The sequence below is a fragment of the Aspergillus multicolor genome (assembly GCF_047715735.1).
Source record: "Aspergillus multicolor strain CBS 133.54 unplaced genomic scaffold BDW74scaffold_1, whole genome shotgun sequence".
Lineage (NCBI taxonomy): Eukaryota > Fungi > Ascomycota > Eurotiomycetes > Eurotiales > Aspergillaceae > Aspergillus > Aspergillus multicolor.
In genome coordinates this window covers 2,617,018-2,629,384 of record NW_027395952.1, presented here as the reverse complement: position 1 = coordinate 2,629,384, position 12,367 = coordinate 2,617,018, and the positions used below count along the sequence as shown (strand labels likewise).

Below are 12,367 nucleotides of genomic sequence, written 5' to 3'. Positions count from 1 at the left end.
CAGGAAACGAAGAGAGGTAGAGGCGCTGGAACTTGGCTCATGGTGCCGATGGATTCGAGTACAAGAAAGCAGGGTCCTTTCGAGGCTGGTGCCTAGGTTTTACAATAGACTTCCAAGGTCCCCGCCGGGAAGCTGACAAGGGGTATATAAAAGCAGTAATCGCAGAGATGCAGCAGACTCAGAAGGCAGCTGGATCACACGAAGGGTTTCCTCCGGTGATGGAAGGTCTGTTTTTCCAGTATCATGATACAACATCACGCCGAAGGCAACTTTGCTGGCAAGCGCTGTATTTCCAGTATCATGATGCGGCATGCCCTACTTAGCGTGCGTCGCCAGCTCCCGTTGCCTATAGCAAGCTGTCATAAAGTCGCCCCTAACTTCCAGCTCGCTGACGTCCTCATACTGAAGGAATAGCCGGCTGTCATGTTGCGGCTTACTGACCGACTTGATGTTGGGATGATGCCAGTGATAGAAGCCGATGCCCCTGCTGCGACAGGGGTCAGCCAGACTCTCCGTGATCTCATAAGGTCCATGATTCCCCGGTCGCAGGCCGTTGGCATCGATCCTTCCCTGGAGGTGCAGTACGGCTAGGTTCGGCAGTGGGTTTCGGCGTCCCGAACGAGATTGTCCAGCTCTAGGGTGAGCCATTTGTAGTAGCGCGATTCAGATCCGTCAATGGTCAAGACCAGCAGAGAACGCGGGAGCACGTTCAACAATGTATTCATGGCAAAGCATCACGAAGGTACGTGAACGATTCCAGCGTCTTGCATACTCCAATGAGATCGAGAAGGCGGCGGAGGAATTCGCTAAGCTCAAAGTGCGAATGCGTAACGTCGGAGAAGCCCCGAAGCGCTGGTACGCATCTAGCTTGTTTGTCGCGGAGCCCCTTCTCCTATGAAAGAGCGCAGACTCGGTAGCCGCAGGAAAGGCAAGATGAACGTCGACCAAACTAGGTCCGATCAATATCCAGCCGGGGCTTCGTCAATCGGGAGAGAATATCAGTGCCTGGATTCTCAATGACTTTGTCTATCATTTTGTGCATATCTTCGCACCGAGGGTTTTTGAGGCTCAAAGTCAGCTCCTCCAGATTCGGCAGAAGCATCAGTAGCAGCGCAAGCATGGGTCGATTCCAAGCCTAACTCCATCGCTGTTTCGCAGCTTCATCCCTCATGCTGAGATATCGCAAATTTCGCTCTCGTTGATGGCAGCAGATGCAGACACGGCCGCTTCGAGCAGTGATTAGATGATGTCACGATCAAATTGGATTTTATTTTCTTCGGAGAAGAAGCATCTGTTTTCCGTGAAACACAAAAAACGTACTGCGTCGGCAAAGCGAGAATTCCGAGTAACTTAATGGATGATGTGGGATAGGGATATGACGCTTAGTGGAATGGAAAGCCGTGTAGGCCTGCGGGTACAGCAATGGGTGGCAGCGACAGCAGGTAAAAGCGAAGCTTGGAATATCATTATGACTGGTTGGGTGGCCTGCAATGGGGAGGAGGACCTGAAGTTCTCAACAGGAAGGGCGGATAACATGGGCGGTAGGTAATTGAGATTGGGGCGGATGAGAATTATCATGTCACAGTCGCGTTGTACCCAAGGTTGTTGTGGGGATCCTGGGGTGTTGGGAACTCCCGAAGATAAGCCGGACTGGCTTGGCTGGGAGCGTTTGGATTGAAGTTGATCACTTGAACAAGACAAGCTGAATGAAACCAGAAATTAAAAAGCAAGATCATGGGCAAGGAATCGTTTAGTTTGCTGAAGGAGAAAACAACGCGCTGCAAGTGAGACGAAACGAGACCAGACACGTTCTTTCCTTAGGAGGATCACTCTTCTGCCTCAGGCATGAAGGTTGCATACCAGACAAAAAGCCTCGCTCTACAAACTGGGTTCCCATGGTTCTAGAGCACGGTTATGCATGTGGCGTATGATAATTTTCTTGAATCTAGAACCTATTCATGGTGCAAACCCAGGCTATAGAGGCGGAATTATATCGTATGTGCCCAATGGTGGTGAACAACCATGCGAGGGCACATAAATCGGCCAAGACGTATATATCATAATCTGCCTCTAGCCAAATCTTTACATCTAGAACCTATATATCTATCGGACAGATGTTTATAGAACGTCAAACTTTACGCCCTCCCGCTCTCACCTCGACGCTTCCCAAGCAACACTCTAATCCCAGTTCCAAATCCCTTAAACCCCCTCTGTCTCCCCTCCCTCCTGGCCGCCCCATCCCATTCCCCGTCAAAATCATCTCTCTTCTTTTCCCCACCAACAACCCTCACAAGCACATACATAACCAACGCAGACAAAATACTCAACCCCAGTATCCCCACCATAACAAGGTTACTCTTCCGATACTTTTCACGGCCAGGCGCATTCGCATCCTCACTCCATCCCTCATACAGCGCATACGTCGTCATGATTGAACCGAGATTGCCCCACCCCGAGACAACGACGCTCGCAGCCGCAACGCCGACCTCGCCGTGCCGCGGCTGAAAGATTTCTGTCGTCCAGGTCATTGTTATGGGGACTGTGGGGCCAAGCCCGAAACCCACGATTAGGAGGCCGCCGTAGCGCGGCCAGGGGTTGGACTCTGTGCCGGCGTAGGTTGTGAGCAGGAGACCGAGGATTTGCAGGAGGACAGCGAGGCTGAAGAATAGGGCGCGATGGTGGTGGAAGCGGTCGGAGATGGGGGTCACGAGAAGGATGGCAATGAGGTCGCACTATCCAGTATCGTTAGCGAGGTCTTTGGAATTGGATGCGGGAAGGAGAAGTACAATCCAGATGGGAGCCGTGAGTAGACTCAAATCGATGCCCGAAAGGTCGGGATTGATACCTTTAATAATAACTGTCGCATAATTTTGCACGCCGATACCGACACCTACGACGCCAAAGTACATAAGCAAAAGCGGCCAGAGGCGCCAATCCAGTAATACTCCGACAAGATGGCGTAGCGTCCATCGCGGCCGCTTATACACCCTCGTCAGGTCACGGTAGTGAAGCTCTGCATCCTTTCCAGTCAGAACCGGCGCACTGGTCGGCAGCCAGCGGAGCCATTTGGTGCGTTTTGGAGGCTCCTCTCCTGGAGGAATCGGGCGGTCCGGCAGCCACCAAAGCAAGATGATACCAACGGCGACAGTAATGACGCCGTAGACTAGGAACATCCACTGAAAGCCGACAAGCCCTTGGTCACCATCCATCTCCTGGAACCCAGCCGAGACAAGGCCGACCACGGCGGCAGAGAGCTGCGCCGCGGTGTAGTACTGCCCAATGCGCTTCCCCGTACGCGACGGCGGGTAAAAGAGCGTAAGGTAGTACGCCATTCCCGGCCACATCCCCGCGATGACGACACCAAGAAGGAGACGGAGGAGGTACAAACTCCACGCAGCCTTCATGGCAGCCATACAACTCCCAATTATACCAACCCCAATCACAATCCGACTCATCCAGACATGCGGGCTCAGCTTCGTCATTATCAGGTTCGACGGCAGGTCGAAAACGACGTAGCAGACGTAGAATAGGGCGAGTCCGGTCGAGATCTGGTGCGGTGTAGCGTGGAGTACGGAGCCGAGGTCGTGCCCGGCGTCGGCGTTCATTGTCTGGGCGAGACCGACGTTTGATCGGATGGCGGAGCAGAGGAAGTAGAGGACCCAGAAGGCGGGGATTATGCGGAAGTCGATTTTCCTAGACAAAGGTACCTATTAGCGATGCTTTGTTTGGAAAATTGGAGATCGTACCGGTAGATGCGCTCGATCTGGGCCGCGTCAATCTCGCCAGATTCAATGTCGCTCGGGCTGACATCGTGGGAGGAGCTGTCTCGGGGTTGCTTCCGGATGTCTCCTGGGCTGGATGTTTTCCTTGACCCATCGGCGGACTGTACGAGGGACATTGTAGTGAGCTTGTCCGGCAAGAGGATGAATTGGAGGATCGAAGAGGGAAGTGTGCGGAATGGCCTGCGATCGACCGGAGAAGGGACGCCGCCCTGACATCAAGGAGTGACGGTGTGACTTTTGAAAGGAGATTATATGTCCGGTCACTGCTCAAGAACAAATCGTCAGCTATGTTGGTCACTGAGAAAGCTTCCGCGGACGATGGGGAAATGGGTGGGATCTTGGTGAGAGCGGGAGCGGAGCTCAGTAACCCCGCTCACAACGAGACTCCACGAAAAAAAAAAAAGAGAGAGAAAATGCAAAGAAAATCGACAGACGGCGTACCTATGACAATCTAATCATGCTGCCACAACTTTGTCCATAAAATTGAGCAAGGAGCTCAGCTTTCTCGACTCAATGGCTCGAGTTGAATTGACGGCAGAGCAGGAGTTGTTGGGAGAGGTAGAGGAGCTAGAGCGGGGACGACATTTTTCAGTTGAGGATCAGATAAGATTACGAACCTCTCAGACCCGCCCGGAGTGACTCATCCCGACCTCACCTGTTCATCCGATCACCGGAGCTGCCCTCTTTGACGTAATGGTCTGGCATCAAGTACGAGGAGAATGAATCGTAAGTTGGTTGAAATAATGAATTAGATATTGCTACTGACGAAAGACTCCAGTATCATGGACAAGCAAACGGTTCAAGCAACCGCAAGAAATACATATTACCGCCACTGCTTACAACACTGCGAGAGAGGCTCAACGACATTCGCACAAACAGCGTCCCCCAAGCTTGGATCGTCCCATCCCCGAGTGCGAGCCTCGGAGTTGAGGACGCCAGCGATACAAAATGAAACCGCCTTGTCATACAAATCAGGCAACGGATCGTCAACATCTTCCAACCACTTCAACGCCCAAGTCAATCGCTCATAATACCCAACCGGGTTGTCAGCCAAGGAGAAATGGAATTCGAGGCTCCGATTGTGCCAGATTTCCAGAAGCAGGATGCCAAGGTCAAGGAGAGCGAGTTTCGGTTCGACCTGGGCAACGGTGCGAATCGGCTCTCTATCCAGTGTGAGGGAAATGAAAGGCCGGGTGCAATCGACTTGCTGCTGTGGTCGCAGGAAGAAGACTACATCTTTCGACCATGTGCTTGGTAGCCAGTGAGTCTGCAGAAGCTGGAGGAGGTTCGAGGCAAGTTTGAGCGCAAGGAGCATGCGGTGTTTGAGCGGAAGCGCAGAGGTAAGTAGATTGGCCTGCTGGTTGCATAGTAGAAGAGTGCTCAAGCTGACAGCCTCAGAACTTAGATATGGGGTGACCGTTTTCCTGCCCGCAGCGATTGTCCCAAATTGAGCGCTACTACTCAATACAAAGGTGACATGCGGCTCCATGCAACCAGCGGCGTTGATGGCAGCACAGAGATCGTCGACTAAGGTGATTGCTGGCCCTGGGGTAGCCTCTGGAACGACAAGCGTTACTCGCGGGGCCTGCGAGGGTCCGGCGAAAAATGATTCATGCTCTTGGGAATCGGCCGCCAACACCCGCACCACGGCTTCATGGCAGATGCGTCCCTGACCGGCGTCGGCTGCGAAAATAAGCTGAAAAGTTATCTCTTGGCAACCCCCTCGAGCAGGGGCTGGAAGGCCGATTCGATCTTCAAGCATCAATTTTGCCTCGTGTGTAATGTGACAACTAGCCCCAAGGCCGCGATGGATGGCGTGATAAAGGTCGTTGGCAGAGCCACGAACCCGACGAAAGACCTTTGCCAACTTAGTTGCCTTCCTGGATGAGATATCCCCAACAGCTCGTCGATTCGATATAACGACGTTCAACAAGCGAGTCAGGGCATTAGTTGTTTCATCGATTTCGCGAATGGTAGCTTTGAGCTCAGTCGCCCCGAATACAAGCTTCACTCTGCTGATTAGGTCTGGCCGTCGGCTGTCCATGTCTTGGTTCGACATTATGATCTGATGGAGGTCTGTACAGCCCTGCTCACTGAATTAGTCTTAAGAACAGCTGAGTGGTCGAGGATTTTCACATTCGCTCCAGGCACTAGGCCTGACAGAAAACTGGCGATCTTCTGAACGGCTTCTTTGCTCGTGTTCAGCGTTGTATTGAGGGCCCTGGCATTCGCAGGCCCTAGGTAATCGCTCAGGTCCTCTTGGATGCTCTTTTGACTCAAATACCCCGCTGGGTCAACTTCCAGGAGATGGACATCGCTGCATTCGCTCGCAAGGAGGAGGGATCTAGTTGTTTCAGCTAGGATCTGCTGTTGGAGAAGCAGCGCATCTGCAAGCTTCTTGACGTATGACCGTGTCCGAAAAAGCAGTTTGCCTCGATCAATGGTGTTTTTGGAGGAATCAACGGCGGCGAAAAGAATTGGCAAAGCACCAAGTAGAAGGCCCGCGACCTCTATTCCAGACATGAGGAGCCATACACGACGGGAAAGTGGTGGAAATGTGATCTCGCAACTGCTATGATGAAGCGCCGTTGCTGACCCGATTCTCCAACGAGCTAAAAGCGGGGTCTGCAGGATTCTCACGTGCTCGTATCAGATTGGATCCTTCATCAGGTCGCATACGCATGCGGGGTATGCCAGGTTCGCAAGCCTTCTGGAATACAGACATCTTCCCCGTGGCGACAAAGAGGCAACATGACAGAGGAAATGGAGCGACAGAGCCTAGCTCAAGTAGGGCTCGAAACCATGGCGCTGTTCGCGAAGGCGAAAGCCAAGGCTCCCTCTCTTGCATTGCCGGGCCCATCACCAATTGCCCCAATTGCAGCTGAGGCCGACCGCTTCGAACTTTGGGCCGTGAACCTAGGACTGTTTGTGGCCGGCCACGGGTCCCTGGATTACCGAGTCAGAGAGGCAGAAAGTATAAGTGGTACATTGCACAGGTTCATGATCAGCCTCAATGAAGCCTTGGCCGAAGGTAGCGTTATCTCTGCCGTGATGAGACGTGCTAACAAGCGGACAGTGCTTGAATATGGAGGTGATACCGACGCCGTCATAAACACAGAACGGAGAAGCTCAGCGGACATTGCAAACATCGAGATCTTGGACGAGGGAAGCGATTCCGACTCAGATTTGCTATTGGACGGTATAAAAGATCCGATCGACCGGCTATATAAGATGGCAACCATGATCTGCACGCCATCCTCGAGATTTGGTTCTTCGAAAGCATTGCGGTATGAGAAAGTTGATCCTGAGACCGGCGTCAATCTTCTTGACACATTCGCGCATTTTGACTACGACTATGTCAGCTCGCTTTTTCTCGAATATCGCAAGGCGCGCGCCAAAGACGAGGTTTCGCCATCACAACCGGAGAGTGTAGAAGAAGGAAACGAGGGCGATAATGTGTGGGAGCCGATTCAAACTGTACTCACGCAGCATAAAGCTGAGATCAAGAACAAAGCCGAGTCGTTCCTGGTCAGCCGTATAGCTCGCGCTAACGCTTGCCGACGACAACAGTTTGAGTACTGGAAGCGACATCAAGAGAAGCTGCACCAACACTCTCAAGCTGTGACAGAGGGGTTATTGCCTAGTATTGAGCAGAGAGCGATTCAAGTTGGGGACGAACCAGGAGTCAACCGCAAAGCTCACACGATGGAGCTCCGGCCCTTGGTCGCTCCTGCCCCGACCATCACCACCGCTACCAACCTCAACGTCCAGCACCTGACAATCCACGACGACCGCACTGAAGTAACTGTCTCAGAATATGCTCTCTCGCTCTGGGAGCCAGGAAAGGAGATGATTGACTTCCCTCCTGCTCCCACTCTGTCACCTACTGACAAGTTCTTCGAGTGCCCTTATTGCTTTATCATGTGCTCTCGGGCGCTTTCACAGCCAAAGGCATGGAGGTAAGTTACTCTGGAGCAAGTGCCCTCCGCAACAGTACGGGCACTCACGCGGTTACAGGGCGCATCTTCTTCATGATCTACGTCCTTACATATGCACCTACAAAGATTGCAGTCAGGGCGACCAAATGTACGATAGGCGTCAAGACTGGATCCAGCACGAGATCACGTTCCATCGAGGTGTTTTCCATTGTCCAGAGCATCCAGACCTTACATACGATACGACTGAGGAACTTCGGGACCACTTGAGCCATGACCATCGCGACTTTAACAGCGATGTATCAGATACGGCTATCAGTCTTGCAAGTTTCTCGATTCCCACCAATCCCGCCAGACCCTGTCCTATTTGCTTCTTATCCCTTCCCACGGCTCTTGAGTTACAAAACCATATCGCGTTACATCTAGAGCGGATGGCTCTATTCTCACTTCCACGATCTGGTCAACGAGAGGACGATGACGGCAAGGAGGGTGATTCGCAAGAAGCTAATATCGTCTTTGGTGACTCCAGAGAGGGTGACTTTGACGATGATCATGATAATGAGGCCAGAGTTGAGTCTCCAGCTCGCTCGCTGTACAAAGCAGAGCCGGAGCTAGGCACTTCAATACCAATTCCGGAAGAGGAGTCCGGTGTAGGCATTAATCCTGAGCCTGAATATACGATCGGTATAATATACAGAGATGATTCAGTGGCCGAAGTGTTGTCCAAAGTGTTCGATGTAACGCATGAAACGGTTAAGCATGGAAATCTTTTCGTGTTCGAACGATTCCAGATGATCGAACACCATGTGGTTGCATTCCGTTTACTGCGTAGACATCTAGACGAGGTTCCTGGGCGCGACGTCTTGATCTCAGCATTCCCATCCATCCGATTTATTTTCACTGTTTCAACCGCTGGGGGAGCGCCACAGGCTGTACGACTCGGAGATGTTGTTGTCCATGACGGCGCCACGGCATGGTGGGACGACACGAGTGGAGAAGTATCTATGGACATACGGCGTGGGCCGAGGATCCCAACTAAGGTGCGACAGCTTTTCGACCGCTTAAACCAGCTGAGCTCCTCAAGGCGACTCAATGACACCATGGAAGCTTCATCCGCTGCCGTGGGAACATTTGGAAGGCCACCAAGTTCAGAGGATAGACTCTTTGAGGCGGATTATGAGCATGTGGGAGGCTCGGACTGCACCAGGTGCGACCCAGCGAAGCTAGTCCACAGAGAACCCAAGGCACCGGATGTACATTTTGGCGTAATCGCAATTGGACCTCGTCTAAGGGATGGAACGGTTCGCGACGAATTGAACAAAACAATGCAAGCCATCTCATTTGACTCCGAACTCTGGATCGAGCAGGTGGAGTACCCCTGCATCAATGTTCGAGGAATTGCGGACTACGCGGACTCACACCCCACTGATAAACAGTGGAACCAGCACGCAGCGGCAAGGGCCATGGCCTTTGTATATATGGTTTTGAAAAGACTGAGCTTGGAAGCAGTGGAGCAAATACCGACAGCACGGTCCGTTTTGGAACATGAAGAGGAAGAGGAGAGAAAACGCATAGATGAGCTGCGATTTGGAAAGCAACGCTCGCAAGGTTTGTCAGGAAGAGCTGGGTACAACTAATTCTTGGAGCGAGTGCTGTGATACGGAGGAGGGCCTCCTGCTTGGGCTCAGAATTCGAAGCCTGATGATGAAAGCCAGCTCTCCTACGCATCGAGAAGACCTCCCTTGGTGCAATCCAGCAAATGAGCTCTCTCGGAATTTAGGGATTCGTTCACCATTGGTACGCCGGAGCACCTGTCCCATATTTCCCCGCCCTCTTCAAAGGGTATCATGGCAGCTCATCTGTTACCAACACACCCAGAGCCGGTACTCTGGGGTTGAGTAAGGGCTGCATAGCCACCTGTCTCCTCCCGCTTTTCGCCCATCATTCGGGTCATGGCTCGCCGCTGACCTCGGGGTAATTCGAGCCAAGCGCACTGGATGCTATCAAAGGAGGGCACCATTTTTTCCCTCGCAACGAACGACCAGAGCAACGATCTACTTGACTTAGCGGTAGTCGATTCCTTACGCGTGGTGTTACTGAGAAACCACCTGTGAAGGGCGTTGTCGTTCAATCATGTCCGATTCCGTTCTGGTCGCAACTAGCCGTCTTCGAACGATGGCAGCTGATATCTCATGTGCTATTGGCCCTGCGCAGAACTCTTGAAACTTTCAGGCCCTTATCTGACTATGGCGATGGAGCGCCCCGGATTCCCCACTGGCCCGGTGGAAGAGTACTACGATAGCCAGGGCTCTCGCAGCTGCTTGAGTCGACCTGAATAGTACGGAAACACTTTCGCAATGGCGGCAGACAACACCAACACCACAATCAAGCAGGGCACAATCCCTCTCTGTCCTGACTGCCTGGATTTCGCGATCGATGTTTTCTAAGCAGATAGAGCCAGATTTCGTCAATCAAATAGAAACTTCCGCACACTTCACATCAGAAAATTGCAGTGTCAGGTAGGCTCGTTAGTAGAACTGGAGTCGAGACACCTGGATCGTATTTTTCCCAACCACTCTCTTCAACAATGGTAACGTTCCTGGTGAATGGTATTTAGCAGCCAAGACATCATAGGCTGATGGTTCTAGGTTCGGTAGATCTCGGTGCTTGGCCCTCGTTCCTTGCTCTGGTGCCGCCGTGGGCCGTCGAACCTGTCGATCACACTGGAAGGCCCACTCCTTTGGTCTATCACAATTCCATTTCAGTAAACGTCTTGGATCTTGATTTCATCAACGCAGTCCATGATGCTGCAAAGAGGTTACCCCGATCAGAAAAGACTCGGAACTTGTAGTATGCGAAGGGGGGTTATGCGTCAATTTCCACATTGGCTGTTGCTTTGGTATCGTCAACACCAAAGCTAACCACGCAACCGATAAATCTCGCGACCCACTTCCACAACTTCCTGGGGCCTATCGTGATTCGTAACGGATACAGCGCGATGAATCCCTGAAGATCAGATCCGGCCTGTCTTCCCAACAAACCAGGGCGTTGTGTCATGGCCAGGGCCGCGCCATCCGGCGAACAAATACAAATCATGCCCGGTGCCTATAAAAGGGTCTTTCTTGGATAATTTTCCCACCATCGATACTCTCACTCAGAACGCCTCATTGATTTATCTGCACTCTAGATACTTCAATTCCAGCCCACCATCAAAATGCAGCTCAAGAACGTCCTCCTCACTGCCACCCTAGCCCTCTCCGCCTCCGCGGCCGGCAACAACACCACCGACATCGCTCCCGTCATCCAGAGCCGCCTTGCTGCCCTTGAGCTCGGCTACCTGCACACCAACATTCAGCTCGAGCAGCTCCGCGATGGCGCTGAGGGTGTCGACGCTGATGTACGACGACTTTCAAGAACCCCCATTCTTTCCAGCAGCAAGACTAATACAATATGCTACAGGACGTCATTGCCACCTACCTCAACACTGTCAAGAACGAAGACTCCGCCCTCGACAAGCCCCAGCCCTCCAAGCCTCTCCAGGAGAGCACCCAGTTGACGCTCTGCCAGGCTTTTCACTCGGTAAGTCTCTCATCTTTTATCATACCTCCCTCGAGGCTCCGAGATACTAACATCCTTTGTTAGCTCACCGTTACCGGCCTCACTCTCGACAATGCCCTTTACAACAACGTCAACCAGTTCAACAGCACACAGCGTGGCCAGATCTACCGCGGTGTCAGCAAGGTCTCTGACGAGACTTCCCGCTTCTACAGCAACGTGGCCAGCAAGGCCCTGCCTTACTGTGTCAAGACTGTCCAGACCGACGACATGGCCCTTGCCGAGTCGTTTAAAATGGTTAAGGGTGCTTACGGGTCTAACTAAGCTATCTAACCTTGTTGTAGCTACGCGGGAGGCTTCCCAGGGGCATTCCGCGTAATGCTGCACCTTGACCAAGATACAATATGATTATATGTAATCCTAATAGAATATAGAAACAAAAATTTCCATCATTCAATCTTCAAAGCAGGAACACGAATTCAAACCCCTCAGAGAGAGAAAGCCTTCTGACAATGGAGTTCAAGACTATTGAGGCCTCGTCATCTCGGCTCTCTTCGGATCGATCGGCGATGAGGCTATCCCAATGAACGCAAGATCTGCGCCCCTGATCAAGTGGGTACCGCAGATTTGGGGGACGTCATACCAATCGTGTGGTGTCTGAATGAGGAAGAAACCTGCGAGACAGACCCACTGGTCGGATATCTCGTTCATGATATCGCCGTGCTTCTCCGCCACAAGCCCTGACTTGGGGGATTTCAGGTGACGCCTTGTGTCCTCAGCGCACCCAGAGAAAATATGTATACCTTCTTCGACTGGATCAGTGGCAAATAAATTACCAAAGCCACGCCTGATGACACTGATGTGACGATGGCTCATTTTTGCGTCAAGGACTGGAACCCATTTCATGCAGCTTAGTTACTGGGCGTGTCCGAGGACAGAAAAGCCTTAATCCAGATATCCCTTCATGGCATCCAAAGCAGTGTTGAAAATGCCTGTATCAGACCATGGTTCGAATTGAGTATATTGAGATGCTCGTATCAAATCTTACAGCGCTAAACCCGCTCAAATCTCTCTTCATGTTTCGCACATACACTT

At 52.1% G+C, this 12,367-nt stretch overlaps 6 protein-coding genes across 6 annotated transcripts; 3 read left to right on the top strand and 3 right to left on the bottom strand.

Moving 5' to 3' along the window:
- Positions 1–2,135: 2,135 nt before the first annotated feature.
- BDW74DRAFT_164926 (putative MFS transporter) lies at positions 2,136–3,898 on the bottom strand (the record flags this gene model as incomplete). The annotated part of the gene is made up of 3 exons (XM_073726346.1): positions 2,136–2,732; positions 2,787–3,693; positions 3,747–3,898. The coding sequence occupies 3 exons, from the start codon at positions 3,896–3,898 to the stop codon at positions 2,136–2,138; spliced, it is 1,656 nt and encodes a 551-aa protein (XP_073590172.1).
- A 651-nt stretch (positions 3,899–4,549) lies between these two features.
- BDW74DRAFT_142924 (uncharacterized protein) lies at positions 4,550–6,319 on the bottom strand. Its single transcript, XM_073722795.1, has 2 exons — positions 5,919–6,319; positions 4,550–5,868 (listed from the first exon to the last, which is right to left on the bottom strand). The coding sequence occupies exons 1-2, from the start codon at positions 6,303–6,305 to the stop codon at positions 4,606–4,608; spliced, it is 1,650 nt and encodes a 549-aa protein (XP_073590171.1). The 5' UTR covers positions 6,306–6,319; the 3' UTR covers positions 4,550–4,605.
- Positions 6,320–6,564: 245 nt separating this feature from the next.
- Positions 6,565–8,213, top strand: BDW74DRAFT_142923 (uncharacterized protein). The gene is made up of 2 exons (XM_073722794.1): positions 6,565–6,813; positions 6,859–8,213. Exons 1-2 carry the CDS (start codon positions 6,585–6,587, stop codon positions 7,743–7,745), a joined length of 1,116 nt encoding a protein of 371 aa, XP_073590169.1. The 5' UTR covers positions 6,565–6,584; the 3' UTR covers positions 7,746–8,213.
- Positions 7,783–8,133, bottom strand: BDW74DRAFT_8460 (uncharacterized protein). The gene has a single exon (XM_073733875.1). The coding sequence runs from the start codon at positions 7,996–7,998 to the stop codon at positions 7,819–7,821; it is 180 nt and encodes a 59-aa protein (XP_073590170.1). The 5' UTR covers positions 7,999–8,133; the 3' UTR covers positions 7,783–7,818.
- A 572-nt stretch (positions 8,214–8,785) lies between the features above and the next one.
- Positions 8,786–9,463, top strand: BDW74DRAFT_8454 (uncharacterized protein). The gene has a single exon (XM_073733870.1). The coding sequence runs from the start codon at positions 8,818–8,820 to the stop codon at positions 9,352–9,354; it is 537 nt and encodes a 178-aa protein (XP_073590168.1). The 5' UTR covers positions 8,786–8,817; the 3' UTR covers positions 9,355–9,463.
- Positions 9,464–10,931: 1,468 nt separating this feature from the next.
- BDW74DRAFT_172906 (uncharacterized protein) lies at positions 10,932–11,596 on the top strand (the record flags this gene model as incomplete). Its single annotated transcript, XM_073727692.1, has 3 exons — positions 10,932–11,114; positions 11,177–11,296; positions 11,360–11,596. The coding sequence occupies 3 exons, from the start codon at positions 10,932–10,934 to the stop codon at positions 11,594–11,596; spliced, it is 540 nt and encodes a 179-aa protein (XP_073590167.1).
- Positions 11,597–12,367: the final 771 nt, after the last annotated feature.